This window comes from Nothobranchius furzeri, chromosome 10 (assembly GCF_043380555.1).
Source record: "Nothobranchius furzeri strain GRZ-AD chromosome 10, NfurGRZ-RIMD1, whole genome shotgun sequence".
NCBI classification, from domain to species: domain Eukaryota; kingdom Metazoa; phylum Chordata; class Actinopteri; order Cyprinodontiformes; family Nothobranchiidae; genus Nothobranchius; species Nothobranchius furzeri.
Genome location: NC_091750.1, coordinates 32,883,854 through 32,902,634, shown reverse-complemented (window position 1 = coordinate 32,902,634; position 18,781 = coordinate 32,883,854). Strand labels below are relative to the sequence as shown.

General features: G+C 36.7%; 1 protein-coding gene across 7 annotated transcripts in view; it reads left to right on the top strand.

Annotated features, from left to right (window-relative positions):
* The window catches only part of kcnt1b (potassium sodium-activated channel subfamily T member 1b), a 192,768-nt gene that overhangs the window by 169,759 nt on the left and 4,228 nt on the right, over positions 1–18,781 (top strand). For all 7 annotated transcript variants that reach the window (XM_054730240.2, XM_054730247.2, XM_054730241.2 and 4 more), the window contains one exon: positions 17,839–17,923. In XM_054730240.2, coding sequence (XP_054586215.1) covers positions 17,839–17,923 — 85 coding nt within the window. The remainder of the gene's footprint in view (positions 1–17,838; positions 17,924–18,781) is intronic.

The following is an 18,781-nucleotide window of genomic DNA, read 5'->3' as shown; positions in this document are numbered from 1 at the left end:
CTATTACCAGTACTATTACCTGTACCATTACCAATACTAATACCAGTACTATTACCAGCACTAGTACCAGTACCATTAACAGTACTATTAGCAGTACTATTACCAGTACTATTACCAGTACTATTACCAGTACCATTACCAGCACTATTACCAGTACCATTACCAGTACTATTAGCAGTACTATTAGCAGTACTATTACCAGTACTATTACCAGCACTATTACCAGTGCCATTACCAGTACCATTACCAGTACTATTACCAGTACTATTACCAGTGCTATTACCAGTACTATTACCAGTACCATTACCAGTACCATTACCAGTACCATTACTAGTACTATTACCAGTACTTTTACCTGTACTATTACCAGTACCACTACCTGTACTATTACCAGTACTTTTACCTGTACTATTACCAGTACCATTACCAGTAGTATTAGCAGTACTATTACCCGTACTATTACCAGTACTATTACCAGTACCGTTACCAGTACTATTACCAGTACCATTACCAGTACTATTACCAGTACTATTAGCAGTACTATTACCAGTACTATTACCAGCACTATTACCAGTGCCATTACCAGTACCATTACCAGTACTATTACCAGTACTATTACCAGTGCTATTACCAGTACTATTACCAGTACTATTACCATTACCATTACCAGTATCATTACAATACTATTACCAGTACTTTTACCTGTACTATTACCAGTACCACTACCTGTACTATTACCAGTACTTTTACCTGTACTATTACCAGTACCATTACCAGTAGTATTAGCAGTACTATTACCCGTACTATTACCAGTACTATTACCAGTACCGTTACCAGTACTATTACCAGTACCATTACCAGTACTAGTAACAGTACCATTACCAGTACCATGACCAGTACTGTTAGCAGTACTATTAGCAGTACTATTACCAGTACCATTACCAGTACTATTACCAGTACCATTACCAGTACCATTACAGTACTATTACCAGTACTATTACCTGTACTATTACCAGTACTATTACCTGTACTATTACCAGTACTATTACCAGTACCATTACCAGTACCATTACAGTACTACTACCAGTACATTACCAGTACTATTACCAGTACCATTACCAGTACTAGTACCATTACCAGTACTATTAGCAGTACTATAACGAGTACTATTACCAGTACCATTAACAGCACTATTACCAGTACTATTACCAGTACCATTACCAGTACCATTACCAGTGCTATTACCAGTACCATTACCAGTACCATTACCAGTACCATTACCAGTACTATTACCAGTACTATTACCCTTACTATTACAAATACTATTACCAATACCATTACCAGTACTATTAACAGTACTATTACATGTACTATTACCTGTACTATTACCAGTGCTATTACCAGTACTATTACCAGTACTATTAGCAGTACTATTACCAGTACTATTAGCAGTACTTTTACCAGTACTATTACCAGTACCATTACCAGTACTATTACCAGTGCTGTTACCAGTACTATTAGCAGTACTATAACGAGTACTATTACCAGTACCATTAACAGCACTATTACCAGTACTATTATCAGTGCTATTACCAGTACTATTTCCAGTACCATTACCAGTACCATTACCAGTGCTATTACCAGTACCATTACCAGAACTATTACCAGTACCATTAACAGTACCATTACAGTACTTTTACCAGTACTATTACCAGTACTATTACCAGTACCATTACCAGTACTATTACCAGTACCATTACCAGTACCAGTACTATTACCAGTACCATTACCAGTACCATTACCAGTACTATTACCAGTACCATTACCAGTACCTTTACCAGTACTATTACCAGTACCATTACCAGTACTATTAGCAGTACTATTAGTAGTACTATTACCAGTACAATTACCAGTACCATCACCAGTACCATTACAGTACTATTACCAGTGCTATTACCAGTACTATTACCAGTACCATTTCAGTACTAGTACCAGTACTATTAGCGGTACTATTACCAGTACTATTACCAGTAGCATTACAGTACTATTACCTGTACTATTACCAGTACTATTACCAGTCCCATTACCAGTACTATTACCTGTACTATTACCAGTACCATTACTAGTACATTACAGTACTATTACCAGTACCATTACCAGTACTATTACAGTACAATTACCAGTACTATTACCAGTACTATTACCAGTACCATTACCAGTGCTATTACCAGTGCTATTACCAGTAACATTACAGTACCATTACTATTAGCAGTACTATTACCAGTACTGTTACCAGTACTATTAGCAGTACTATTACCAGTACTAGTACCATTACCAGTACTATTACCAGTACTATTAGCAGTACTATTACGAGTACTATTACCAGTACCATCACCAGTACCATTACCAGTACTATTACCAGTGCTAATACCAATACTATTACCTGTACCATTACCAATACTAATACCAGTACTAGTACCAGTACCATTAACAGTACTATTAGCAGTACTATTAACAGTACTATTACCAGTACTATTACCAGTACCATTACCAGCACTATTACCAGAACTATTGCCAGTACCATTACCAGTACTATTACCAGCACTATTAGCAGTACTATTAGCAGTACTATTACCAGTACTATTACCAGAACTATTACCATCGCCATTACCAGTTCCATTACCAGTACTATTACCAGTGCTATTACCAGTACTATTACCAGTACCATTACCAGTACCATTACTAGTACTATTACCATTACCATTACTAGTATCATTACAGTACTATTACCAGTACTATTACCTGTACTATTACCAGTACCACTACCTGTACTATTACCAGTACTTTTACCTGTACTATTAGCAGTACTATTACCAGTACCATTACCAGTAGTATTAGCAGTACTATTACCCGTACTATTACCAGTACCGTTACCAGTACTATTACCAGTACCATTACCAGTACTAGTACCAGTACCATTACCAGTACCATTACCAGTACTGTTAGCAGTACTATTAGCAGTATTATTACCTGTACCATTACCAGTACTATTACCAGTACCATTACCAGTACCATTACAGTACTATTACCAGTACTATTACCTGTACTATTACCAGTACTATTACCTGTACTATTACCAGTACTATTACCAGTACCATTACCTTTACCATTACCAGTACTATTACCAGTACCATTACCAGTGCTATTACCAGTACCATTACCAGTACCATTACCAGTACCATTACAGTACTATTACCAGTACTATTACCAGTACCATTACAGTACTATTACCAGTACTATTACCCTTACTATTACAAGTACTATTACCAATACCATTACCAGTACTATTACATGTACTATTACCTGTACCATTACCAGTACTATTACCAGTGCTGTTACCAGTACTATTAGCAGTACTATAACGAGTACTATTAACAGTACCATTAACAGCACTATTACCAGTACTATTACCAGTACCATTACCAGTACTATTATCAGTGCTATTACCAGTACTATTTCCAGTACCATTACCAGTACCATTACCAGTGCTATTACCAGTACCATTACCAGTACTATTACCAGTACCATTAACAGTACCATTACAGTACTTTTACCAGTACTATTACCAGTACTATTACCAGTACCATTACCAGTACTATTACCAGTACCGTTACCAGTACCAGTACTGTTACCAGTACCATTACCAGTACCATTACCAGTACTATTACCAGTACCATTACCAGTACTATTACCAGTACCATCACCAGTACTATTACCAGTGCTATTACCAGTGCTATTACCAGTACTATTACCTGTACCATTACCAATACTAATACCAGTACTATTACCAGCACTAGTACCAGTACCATTAACAGTACTATTAGCAGTACTATTACCAGTACTATTACCAGTACTATTACCAGTACCATTACCAGCACTATTACCAGTACCATTACCAGTACTATTACCAGTACTATTAGCAGTACTATTAGCAGTACTATTACCAGTACTATTACCAGCACTATTACCAGTGCCATTACCAGTACCATTACCAGTACTATTACCAGTACTATTACCAGTGCTATTACCAGTACTATTACCAGTACCATTACCAGTACCATTACCAGTACCATTACTAGTACTATTACCAGTACTTTTACCTGTACTATTACCAGTACCACTACCTGTACTATTACCAGTACTTTTACCTGTACGATTACCAGTACCATTACCAGTAGTATTAGCAGTACTATTACCCGTACTATTACCAGTACTATTACCAGTACCGTTACCAGTACTATTACCAGTACCATTACCAGTACTATTACCAGTACTATTAGCAGTACTATAACGAGTACTATTAACAGTACCATTAACAGCACTATTACCAGTACTATTACCAGTACCATTACCAGTACTATTATCAGTGCTATTACCAGTACTATTTCCAGTACCATTACCAGTACCATTACCAGTGCTATTACCAGTACCATTACCAGTACTATTACCAGTACCATTAACAGTACCATTACAGTACTTTTACCAGTACTATTACCAGTACTATTACCAGTACTATTACCAGTACCATTACCAGTACTATTACCAGTACCGTTACCAGTACCAGTACTGTTACCAGTACCATTACCAGTACTATTACCAGTACCATTACCAGTACTATTACCAGTACCATCACCAGTACTATTACCAGTGCTATTACCAGTGCTATTACCAGTACTATTACCTGTACCATTACCAATACTAATACCAGTACTATTACCAGCACTAGTACCAGTACCATTAACAGTACTATTAGCAGTACTATTACCAGTACTATTACCAGTACTATTACCAGTACCATTACCAGCACTATTACCAGTACCATTACCAGTACTATTACCAGTACTATTAGCAGTACTATTAGCAGTACTATTACCAGTACTATTACCAGCACTATTACCAGTGCCATTACCAGTACCATTACCAGTACTATTACCAGTACTATTACCAGTGCTATTACCAGTACTATTACCAGTACCATTACCAGTACCATTACCAGTACCATTACTAGTACTATTACCAGTACTTTTACCTGTACTATTACCAGTACCACTACCTGTACTATTACCAGTACTTTTACCTGTACTATTACCAGTACCATTACCAGTAGTATTAGCAGTACTATTACCCGTACTATTACCAGTACTATTACCAGTACCGTTACCAGTACTATTACCAGTACCATTACCAGTACTATTACCAGTACTATTAGCAGTACTATTACCAGCACTATTACCAGTGCCATTACCAGTACCATTACCAGTACTATTACCATTACTATTACCAGTGCTATTACCAGTACTATTACCAGTACTATTACCATTACCATTACCAGTATCATTACAATACTATTACCAGTACTTTTACCTGTACTATTACCAGTACCACTACCTGTACTATTACCAGTACTTTTACCTGTACTATTACCAGTACCATTACCAGTAGTATTAGCAGTACTATTACCCGTACTATTACCAGTACTATTACCAGTACCGTTACCAGTACTATTACCAGTACCATTACCAGTACTAGTACCAGTACCATTACCAGTACCATGACCAGTACTGTTAGCAGTACTATTACCAGTACTATTACCAGTACCATTACCAGTACTATTACCAGTACCATTACCAGTACCATTACAGTACTATTACCAGTACTATTACCTGTACTATTACCAGTACTATTACCTGTACTATTACCAGTACTATTACCAGTACCATTACCAGTACCATTACAGTACTACTACCAGTACATTACCAGTACTATTACCAGTACCATTACCAGTACTAGTACCATTACCAGTACTATTAGCAGTACTATAACGAGTACTATTACCAGTACCATTAACAGCACTATTACCAGTACTATTACCAGTACCATTACCAGTACCATTACCAGTGCTATTACCAGTACCATTACCAGTACCATTACCAGTACTATTACCAGTACTATTACCCTTACTATTACAAATACTATTACCAATACCATTACCAGTACTATTAACAGTACTATTACATGTACTATTACCTGTACTATTACCAGTGCTATTACCAGTACTATTACCAGTACTATTAGCAGTACTATTACCAGTACTATTAGCAGTACTTTTACCAGTACTATTACCAGTACCATTACCAGTACCATTACCAGTACTATTACCAGTGCTGTTACCAGTACTATTAGCAGTAATATAACGAGTACTATTACCAGTACCATTAACAGCACTATTACCAGTACTATTATCAGTGCTATTACCAGTACTATTTCCAGTACCATTACCAGTACCATTACCAGTGCTATTACCAGTACCATTACCAGAACTATTACCAGTACCATTAACAGTACCATTACAGTACTTTTACCAGTACTATTACCAGTACTATTACCAGTACCATTACCAGTACTATTACCAGTACCATTACCAGTACCAGTACTATTACCAGTACCATTACCAGTACCATTACCAGTACTATTACCAGTACCATTACCAGTACCTTTACCAGTACTATTACCAGTACCATTACCAGTACTATTAGCAGTACTATTAGTAGTACTATTACCAGTACAATTACCAGTACCATTACCAGTACTATTACCAGTACTATTACCAGCAATATTACAGTACAATTACCAGTACCATTACCAGTACTATTACCAGCACTATTACCATTACCAGTACCAGTACCATTGTCAGTACTAGTACCATTACCAGTACTATTACCAGTGCTGTTACCAGTACTATTAGCAGTACTATAACGAGTACTATTACCAGTACCATTAACAGCACTATTACCAGTACTATTACCAGTACCATTACCAGTACTATTATCAGTGCTATTACCAGTACTATTTCCAGTACCATTACCAGTACCATTACCAGTGCTATTACCAGTACCATTACCAGTACTATTACCAGTACCATTAACAGTACCATTGCAGTACTTTTACCAGTACTATTACCAGTACTATTACCAGTACTATTACCAGTACCATTACCAGTACTATTACCAGTACCATTACCAGTACCTTTACTATTACCAGTACCATTACCAGTACCATTACCAGTACTATTACCAGTACCATTACCAGTACCATTACCAGTACTATTACCAGTACCATTACCAGTACTATTAGCAGTACTATTAGTAGTACTATTACCAATACAATTACCAGTACCATTACCAGTACTATTACCAGTACTATTACCAGCACTATTACAGTACAATTACCAGTACCAGTACCAGTACTATTACCAGCACTATTACCATAACCAGTACCAGTACCATTGTCAGTACTAGTACCATTACCAGTACTATTAGCATTACTATTACCAGTACTATTACCAGTACCATTACCAGTACCATCACCAGTACTATTACCAGTGCTATTACCAGTACCAGTACCAGTACCATTACAGTACTATTACCAGTACTATTACCAATACTATTACCTGTACTATTACCAGTACCATTACCAATACTATTACCACTACTATTACCAGTACTATTACCAGTACCATTACCAGTACTATTACCAGTACTATTACCAGTACTATTACAGTACCATTACCAGTACAAGTACCATTACCATTACCAGTACTATTAGCAGTACTATTACCAGTACCATTACCAGTACTATTACCAGTACTATTACCAGTACCATTACCAGTACCATTACAGTACTATTACCAGTACCTTTACCAGTACTATTACCAGTACTATTACCAGTACCATTACCAGCACCATTACCAGTACTGTTAGCAGTACTATTAGCAGTACTATTACCAGTACCATTACCAGTACTATTACCAGTAGTATTAAAGTACCATTACCAGTACTATTACCAGTACCATTACCAGTACTATTACCAGTGCTATTACCAGTACCATTACCAGTACTATTAGCAGTACTATTACCAGTACTATTACCAGTACGGTTACCAGTACTAGTACCAGTACCATTACCAGTACCATTATCAGTACTATTACCAGTACTATTACCAGCACTATTACAGTACCATTACCAGTTCTATTACCAGTACTATTACAGTACAAATTACCAGTACTAGTACCTTTACCAGTACTATTACCAGTACTATTACCAGCACTATTACAGTACTATTAACAGTACTATTACCAGTACTATTACCAGTACCATTACCAGTACTATTACAGTGCTATTACCAGTACCATTAAAGTACTATTACCAGTACCATTACCAGTACTATTACCAGTACATTTACCAGTACAAATTACCAGTACTAGTACCATTACCAGTACTATTACCAGTACTATTACCAGCACTATTACAGTATTATTAACAATACTATTACCAGTACTATTACCAGTACCATTACCAGTACCATTACAGTACTATTAACTGTACTATTAACAGTACTATTACCAGTACCACTACCTGTACTATTACCAGTACTATTACTTGTACTATTACCAGTACTATTACCAGTACCATTACCAGTACCATTACAGTACTACTACCAGTACCATTACTAGTTCTATTACCAGTACTATTAGAGTACCATTACCAGTACTAGTACCATTACCAGTACTATTAGCAGTACTATTACCAGTACAATTACCAGTGCTATTACTAGTACTATTACCAGTATCATTACCAGTACTATTACCAGTCCTATTACCAGTACCATTACAGTACTATTACCAGAACCATTACCAGTACTATTACCAGTACCATTACCAGTACTAGTACCATTACCAGTACTATTACCAGTACTATTAGCAGTACTATTACGAGTACTATTACCAGTACCATCACCAGTACTATTACCAGTACTATTACCTGTACCATTACCAATACTAATACCAGTACTATTACCAGTACTAGTACCAGTACCATTAACAGTACTATTACCAGTACTATTACCAGTACCATTACCAGCACTATTACCAGTACTATTACCAGTACCATTACCGGTACTAGTACCAGTACCATTAGCAGTACTATTACCAGTACTATTACCAGTACCATTACCAGTACTATTACAGTGCTATTACCAGTACCATTAAAGTACTATTACCAGTACTAGTACCAGTACCATTACCGGTACTAGTACCAGTACCATTAGCAGTACCATTACCAGTACTATTACCAGTACATTTACCAGTACTATTACAGTACAAATTACCAGTACTATTACCAGTACGGTTACCAGTACTAGTACCAGTACCATTACCAGTACCATTATCAGTACTATTACCAGTACTATTACCAGCACTATTACAGTACCATTACCAGTTCTATTACCAGTACTATTACAGTACAAATTACCAGTACTAGTACCTTTACCAGTACTATTACCAGTACTATTACCAGCACTATTACAGTACTATTAACAGTACTATTACCAGTACTATTACCAGTACCATTACCAGTACTATTACAGTGCTATTACCAGTACCATTAAAGTACTATTACCAGTACCATTACCAGTACTATTACCAGTACATTTACCAGTACAAATTACCAGTACTAGTACCATTACCAGTACTATTACCAGTACTATTACCAGCACTATTACAGTATTATTAACAATACTATTACCAGTACTATTACCAGTACCATTACCAGTACCATTACAGTACTATTAACTGTACTATTAACAGTACTATTACCAGTACCACTACCTGTACTATTACCAGTACTATTACTTGTACTATTACCAGTACTATTACCAGTACCATTACCAGTACCATTACAGTACTACTACCAGTACCATTACTAGTTCTATTACCAGTACTATTAGAGTACCATTACCAGTACTAGTACCATTACCAGTACTATTAGCAGTACTATTACCAGTACAATTACCAGTGCTATTACTAGTACTATTACCAGTATCATTACCAGTACTATTACCAGTCCTATTACCAGTACCATTACAGTACTATTACCAGAACCATTACCAGTACTATTACCAGTACCATTACCAGTACTAGTACCATTACCAGTACTATTACCAGTACTATTAGCAGTACTATTACGAGTACTATTACCAGTACCATCACCAGTACTATTACCAGTACTATTACCTGTACCATTACCAATACTAATACCAGTACTATTACCAGTACTAGTACCAGTACCATTAACAGTACTATTACCAGTACTATTACCAGTACCATTACCAGCACTATTACCAGTACTATTACCAGTACCATTACCGGTACTAGTACCAGTACCATTAGCAGTACTATTACCAGTACTATTACCAGTACCATTACCAGTACTATTACAGTGCTATTACCAGTACCATTAAAGTACTATTACCAGTACTAGTACCAGTACCATTACCGGTACTAGTACCAGTACCATTAGCAGTACCATTACCAGTACTATTACCAGTACATTTACCAGTACTATTACAGTACAAATTACCAGTACTAGTACCATTACCAGTACTATTACCAGCACTATTACAGTACTATTAACAGTACTGTTACCAGTACTATTACCAGTACCCTTACCAGTACTATTACAGTGCTATTACCAGTACCATTAAAGTACTATTACCAGTACCATTACAGGTACTATTACCAGTACATTTACCAGTACTATTACAGTACAAATTACCAGTACTAGTACCATTACCAGTACTATTACCAGTACCATTACCAGCACTATTACAGTACTATTAACAGTACTGTTACCAGTACTATTACCAGTACCATTACCAGTACTATTACAGTGCTATTACCAGTACCATTAAAGTACAATTACCAGTACAATTACCAGTACTATTACCAGCACTATTACCAGTACCATTACCAGTACCAGTACCATTGTCAGTACTAGTACCATTACCAGTACTATTAGCATTACTATTACCAGTACTATTACCAGTACCATTACCAGTACCATTACAGTACTATTACCAGTACTATTACCTGTACTATTACCAGTACCATTACCAGTACTATTACCACTACTATTACAGTACTATTACCAGTACTATTACCAGTACCATTACCAGTACCATTACAGTACTATTACCAGTACTATTACAGTACCATTACCAGTATTAGTACCATTACCATTACCAGTACTATTAGCAGTAAAATTACCAGTACTATTACAGTACTATTACCAGTACCATTACCAGTACCATTACAGTACTATTACCAGTACCTTTACCAGTACTATTACCAGTACCATTACCAGTACTAGTACCAGTACCATTACCAGTACTGTTAGCAGTACTATTAGCAGTAATATTACCAGTACCATTACGAGTACTATTACCAGTAGTAATACAGTACCATTAAAAGTACCATTACCAGTACTATTACCAGTACCATTACCAGTACTATTACCAGTGCTATTACCAGTACTATTACCAGTACCATTACAGTACTAGTACCATTACCAGTACCATTACAGTACTATTACCAGTATCATTACCAGTACTGTTACCAGTACTATTAGCAGTGCTATTACCAGTACTATTACCAGTACCATTACAGTACTATTACCAGTACCATTACCAGTACCATTACAAGTACCATTACCAGTTCCATTACTGTACCTTTACCAGTACTAGTACCATTACCAGTACCATTACCAGTACTATTAGCAGTACTATTACCAGTACTATTACCAGTACTATTACCAGTACCGTTACCAGTACTATTACCAGTACGGTTACCAGTACTAGTACCAGTACCATTGCCAGTACCATTACCAGTACTATTAGCAGTACTATTAGCATTACTATTACCAGTACTATTACCAGAACTATTACAGTACTATTAACAGTACTATTACCAGTACCATTACCAGTACTATTACCAGCACTCTTACCAGCACTATTACCAGCACTATTACCAGTACCATTACAGTACTATTACCAGTGCTATTACAGTACCATTACCAGTACTAGTACCATTACCATTACCAGTACTATTAGCAGTACTAGTACCATTACCATTACCAGTACTATTAGCAGTACTATTACCAGTACCATTACCAGTACTATTACCAGTACCATTACCAGTACATTACAGTACTATTACCAGTACCATTACCAGTACCGTTATAGTACTATTACCAGTACCATTACCAGTACTAGTACCAGTACCATTACAGTACCATTACCAGTACTGTTAGCAGTACTATTAGCAGTACTATTACCAGTACCATTACCAGTACTATTACCAGTACCATTACCAGTACCATTACAGTACTATTACCAGTACTGTTACCTGTACTATTACCAGTTCTATTACCTGTACTATTACCAGTACTATTACCAGTACCATTACCAGTACTATTACCAGTACTATTACTTGTACTTTTACTTGTACTATTACCAGTACTATTACCAGTACCATTACAGTACTACTACCAGTACCATTACCAGTTCTATTACCAGTACTATTACAGTACCATTACCAGTACTAGTACCATTACCAGTACTATTAGCAGTACTATTACCAGTACAATTACCAGTACTATTACCACTACTATTACCAGTGCTATTACTAGTACTATTACCAGTATCATTACCAGTACTATTACCAGTCCTATTACCAGTACCATTACAGTACTATTACCAGAACCATTACCAGTACTATTACCAGTACCATTACCAGTACTATTACCAGTACCATTAGCAGTACTACTACCAGTACTATTAGCAGTACTATTACGAGTACTATTACCAGTACCATCACCAGTACCATTACCAGTACTATTACCAGTGCTATTACCAGTATTATTACCTGTACCATTACAAATACTAATACCAGAACTATTACCAGTACTATTACCAGTACCATTACCAGTACCATTACCAGTACTATTACCAGTACTATTACTTGTACTTTTACTTGTACTATTACCAGTACTATTACCAGTACCATTACAGTACTACTACCAGTACCATTACCAGTTCTATTACCAGTACTATTACAGTACCATTACCAGTACTAGTACCATTACCAGTACTATTAGCAGTACTATTACCAGTACAATTACCAGTACTATTACCACTACTATTACCAGTGCTATTACTAGTACTATTACCAGTATCATTACCAGTACTATTACCAGTCCTATTACCAGTACCATTACAGTACTATTACCAGAACCATTACCAGTACTATTACCAGTACCATTACGAGTACTATTACCAGTACCATTAGCAGTACTACTACCAGTACTATTAGCAGTACTATTACGAGTACTATTACCAGTACCATCACCAGTACCATTACCAGTACTATTACCAGTGCTATTACCAGTATTATTACCTGTACCATTACAAATACTAATACCAGAACTATTACCAGTACTAGTACCAGTACCATTAACAGTACTATTAGCAGTACTATTAGCAGTACTATTACCAGCACTATTACCAGTACTATTACCAGTACCATTACCAGTACTATTACCAGTACTATTAGCAGTACTATTAGCAGTACTATTACCAGCACTTTTACCAGTGCCATTACCAGTACCATTACCAGTACCATTACCAGTACTATTACCAGTGCTATTACCAGTACTATTACCAGTACCATTACCAGTACCATTACTAGTACTATTACCATTACCATTACTAGTATCATTACAGTACTATTACCAGTACTATTACCTGTACTATTACCAGTACCACTACCTGTACTATTACCAGTACTTTTACCTGTACTATTACCAGTACAATTACCAGTACTACTACCAGTACATTACCAGTACTATTACCAGTACTATTACAGTACCATTACCAGTACTAGTACCATTACCAGTACTATTAGCAGTACTATTACCAGTACAATTACCAGTACTATTACAACTACTATTACCAGTACTATTACCAGTACCGTTACCAGTACTATTATCAGTACCATTACCAGTACTATTACCAGTACTAGTACCAGTACCATTACCAGTACTATTAGCAGTACTATTAGCAGTACTATTACCAGTACTGTTACCAGTACTATTACCAGCACTATTACAGTACAACTACCAGTATCATTACCAGTACTATTACCAGCACTATTACCAGTACTGTTACCAGTACTATTAGCAGTACTATTACCAGTACCATTACCAGTACTATTAGCAGTACTATTACCTGTACTATTACCAGTACTATTACAGTACTGTTACCAGTACTATTACCAGTACTATTACAGTACCATTACCAGTACTAGTACCATTACCAGTGCTATTACCAGTACTATTACCAGTACCATTACCAGTACCATTACCAGTACTAATACCATTACCAGTACTATTAGCAGTACTATTACCAGTACTGTTACCAGTATTATTACCAGTGCTATTACTAGTACTATTACCAGTACCATTACCAGTACCATTACAGTACCATTACCAGTACTATTAGCAGTACTATTACCACTACTATTACCAGTACTGTTACCAGTACTATTACCAGTACTATTACCAGTACCATTACCAGTACTATTAGCAGTACTATTACCAGTACTATTACCAGTACCATTACAGTACTATTACCAGTACATAACCAGTACTATTACCAGTACTGTTACAGTACCATTACCAGTACTAGGACCATTACCAGTACCATTACCAGTGCTATTACCAGTACTATTACCAGTACTATTACCAGTACCATTACCAGTACCAGTACCATTACCAGTACTATTAGCAGTACTATTGCCAGTATTATTACCAGTACCATTACCAGTACTAGTACCAGTACCATTACCAGTACTATTAGCAGTACTATTACCAGTACCATTACCAGCACTATTACCAGTACTATTACCAGTACCATTACCAGTACTATTAGCATTACTATTAGCAGTACTATTACCAGTACCATTACCAGCACTATTACCAGTACCATTACCAGTACTATTATCAGTGCTATTACCAGTACTATTTCCAGTACCATTACCAGTGCTATTACCAGTACCATTACCAGTACAATTACCAGTAATATTACCAGTACCATTACCAGTACCATTACAGTACTATTACCAGTACTATTACCTGTACTATTACCAGTACTATTCCCTGTACTATTACCAGTACATTACCTGTACTGTTACCAGTACTATTACCTGTACTATTACCAGTACTATTACCAGTACCATTACCAGTATCATTACAGTACTGCTACCAGTACCATTACCAGTACTATTACCAGTACTATTACAGTACAATTACCAGTACTAGTACCATTACCAGTACTATTAGCAGTACTATTACCAGTACCATTACCAGTACTATTACCAGTGCTATTACCAGTACCATCACCAGTACTATTACCAGTACCATTACCAGTACTAGTACCATTACCAGTACCATTACCAGTACTATTACAAGTACTATTAGCAGTACTATTACCAGTACCGGTACCATTACCAGTACTAGTACCAGTACCATTACCAGTACTATTAGCAGTACTATTACCAGTACTATTACCAGTACTAGTACCAGCACTATTACAGTACAATTACCAGTACCATTACCAATACTATTACCAGCACTATTACCAGCACCCTTACCAGTACCATTACCAGTACCATTAGCAGTACTATTACCAGTTCTATTACCAGTACAATTACCAGTACTATTACCAGTACTATTACCAGTCCTATTACCAGTACCATTACATTACTATTACCTGTACAATTACCAGTTCTATTACCAGTACCATTACATTACTATTACCAGTACCATTACCAGTACTAGTACCATTACCAGTACCATTACCAGTACTAGTACCATTACCAGTACTATTACAAGTACTATTAGCAGTACTTTTACCAGTACTATTACCAGTACCATTACCAGTACCATTACAGTACTATTACCTGTACTATTACCAGTACTATTACCAGTCCCATTACCAGTATTATTACCTGTACTATTACCAGTACCATTACTAGTACATTACAGTACTATTACCAGTACCATTACCAGTACTATTACAGTACCATTACCAGTACTAGTACCAGTACTACTACCAGTACCATTACCAGTGCTATTACCTGTACTATTACCAGTCCCATTACCAGTACTATTACCTGTACTATTACCAGTACCATTACTAGTACATTACAGTACTATTACCAGTACCATTACCAGTACTATTACAGTACCATTACCAGTACTAGTACCAGTACTATTACCAGTACCATTACAGTACTATTACCTGTACTATTACCAGTACTATTACCAGTCCCATTACCAGTACTATTACCTGTACTATTACCAGTACCATTACTAGTACATTACAGTACTATTACCAGTACCATTACCAGTACTATTACAGTACCATTACCAGTACTATTACCAGTACTATTACCAGTACCATTACCAGTGCTATTACCAGTGCTATTACCAGTAACATTACAGTACCATTACCAGTACTGTTACCAGTACTATTAGCAGTACTATTAGCAGTACTATTACCAGTACCATTACCAGTACTATTAGCAGTACTATTACCAGTACCATTACCAGTACTAGTACCATTACCAGTACCATTACCAGTACTATTAGCAGTACCATTACCAGTACCGTTACCAGTACTATCACCAGTAATATTACCAGTACCATTACCAGCACCATTACCAGTACTATTAGCAGTACTATTACCAGTACTATTACCAGCACTATTACAGTACTATTACCAGTACCATTACCAGTACTATTACCAGCACTAGTACATGCACTATTACCAGTACCATTACCAGTACTATTAGCAGTACTATTACCAGTACTATTACCAGTACCATTTCAGTACTATTACCAGTACTATTACCAGTGCTATTACCAGTACCATTACAGTACTATTACCAGTACCATTACTATTACCAGTCCCATTACTAGTACCATTACCAGTACTATTAGCAGTACTATTACCAGTACTATTACCAGTACCATTACCAGTACTAGTACCAGTACTATTAGCAGTACTATTACCAGTACCATTTCAGTACTAGTACCAGTACTATTAGCAGTACTATTACCAGTACTATTACCAGTACCATTTCAGTACTATTACCAGTACTATTACCAGTGCTATTACCAGTACCATTACAGTAATATTATCAGTACCATTACTAGTACCATTACCAGTACTATTAGCAGTACTATTACAGTACTATTACAGTACCATTACCAGTACTAGTACCAGTACATTACTATTAGCAGTACTATTACCAGTACCATTACCAGCACTATTACCAGTACCATTAGCAGTACTATTAGCAGTACTATTACCTTTACCATTACCAGCACTATTACCAGTACTATTACCAGCACTATTACAGTACTATTACCAGTACCATTACCAGTACTATTACCAGCACTTTTACCAGTACCATTGCCAGTACTATTAGCAGTACTATTACCAGTACCATTACCAGCACTATTACCAGTACTATTACCAGTACTATTACCAGCACTATTACCAGTACCATTACCAGTACTATTACCAGTACTATTACCAGCACTATTACAAGCACTTTTACCAGTACCATTACCAGTACTATTACCAGTACTATTACCAGCACTATTACCAGCACTATTACCAGCACTATTACCAGTACTATTACCCTGAACGTTTTCAGAATACTTACATATATTTACATTTAAACAGTTAGGCCTCATGAAAAGGTGTGGGTGAGTGTTCTCAGAGGTTAAAGCCCGTTTTCGGGCTGATGACCTGTCTAACTGGGAGGACGACGGAGGGCTCCAGAGCAGCTCTGAACGTCTCCTCTGGCTCTTTTTACAGATGAGATGAACGACCACCAGAACACGCTGTCCTACGTTCTCATCAATCCTCCTCCTGACACCATGCTGGAGCTCAACGACATCGTGTAAGGCTGTTTTTCTTTGTGTTTATAGCTACAGCCCAGCGAGATGTAAGAAAACCAACCCACGAAGGGTCAAATTAGTTTATAAATCAATCAAAAAAGTTCCATTTTAAACAGCTGCTGTTAATCTGATCATTAATTTCCAGCTTTTAGGAATGTCGACTAATTCAAATCATGCTCTGCTAAATATGCAAAACCTTCCCAGCAAAATGGAGTCATCCTGCATGGTTTTAAGCTGAAATGACAATTTTATAATTAACCGAAAACATTTTTCACGTCTCCTAACATAGAATAGCAACAACTATAAATAAATAAATGGTAATTATAATGTATGAAGTGGTTCACCGGCATTTGTCTAAAAACCTGGAAGCAACTATCGGACCATCCTGTTGTTGACCTCACCAAACCGCTGCACCTCCCTGGGTCCTCCACTCGTCACGCACTCACGTATTTAGCAACAGAAGAGCACCGGAGTGAGAGGACCTCATCTCAGAAACATCAGAGAAGGAGAAACAGCCGGCTGCTACCACTTCAACTTTAGGACAAACTACCAGAGTCCCAAAAAGAAAAACACTGATGACACCTAACTAAAAGGGTCCCTTTATTAACATTAGTGCATTATTAAGCATTAATTAACCATTAAATAAAGAGAAGAAAAACACCAGTTGAAGTCACGGACAACAAAAGACGTTTAGACCTAGAAAATGGCGACTGGTCTTGAAATACAGGCCTCCGGTTCCAGCAGAAGCTTCCCGGGGAAGCTACCCGAGGGTGAGTGTTCTGTGGCAGTGTTTGTGTTCCAAACCTAGCTTGTTCTGTAAATAACGGTTTAAAGCAGAAACCAGGAGAGTTTTCCCAGAG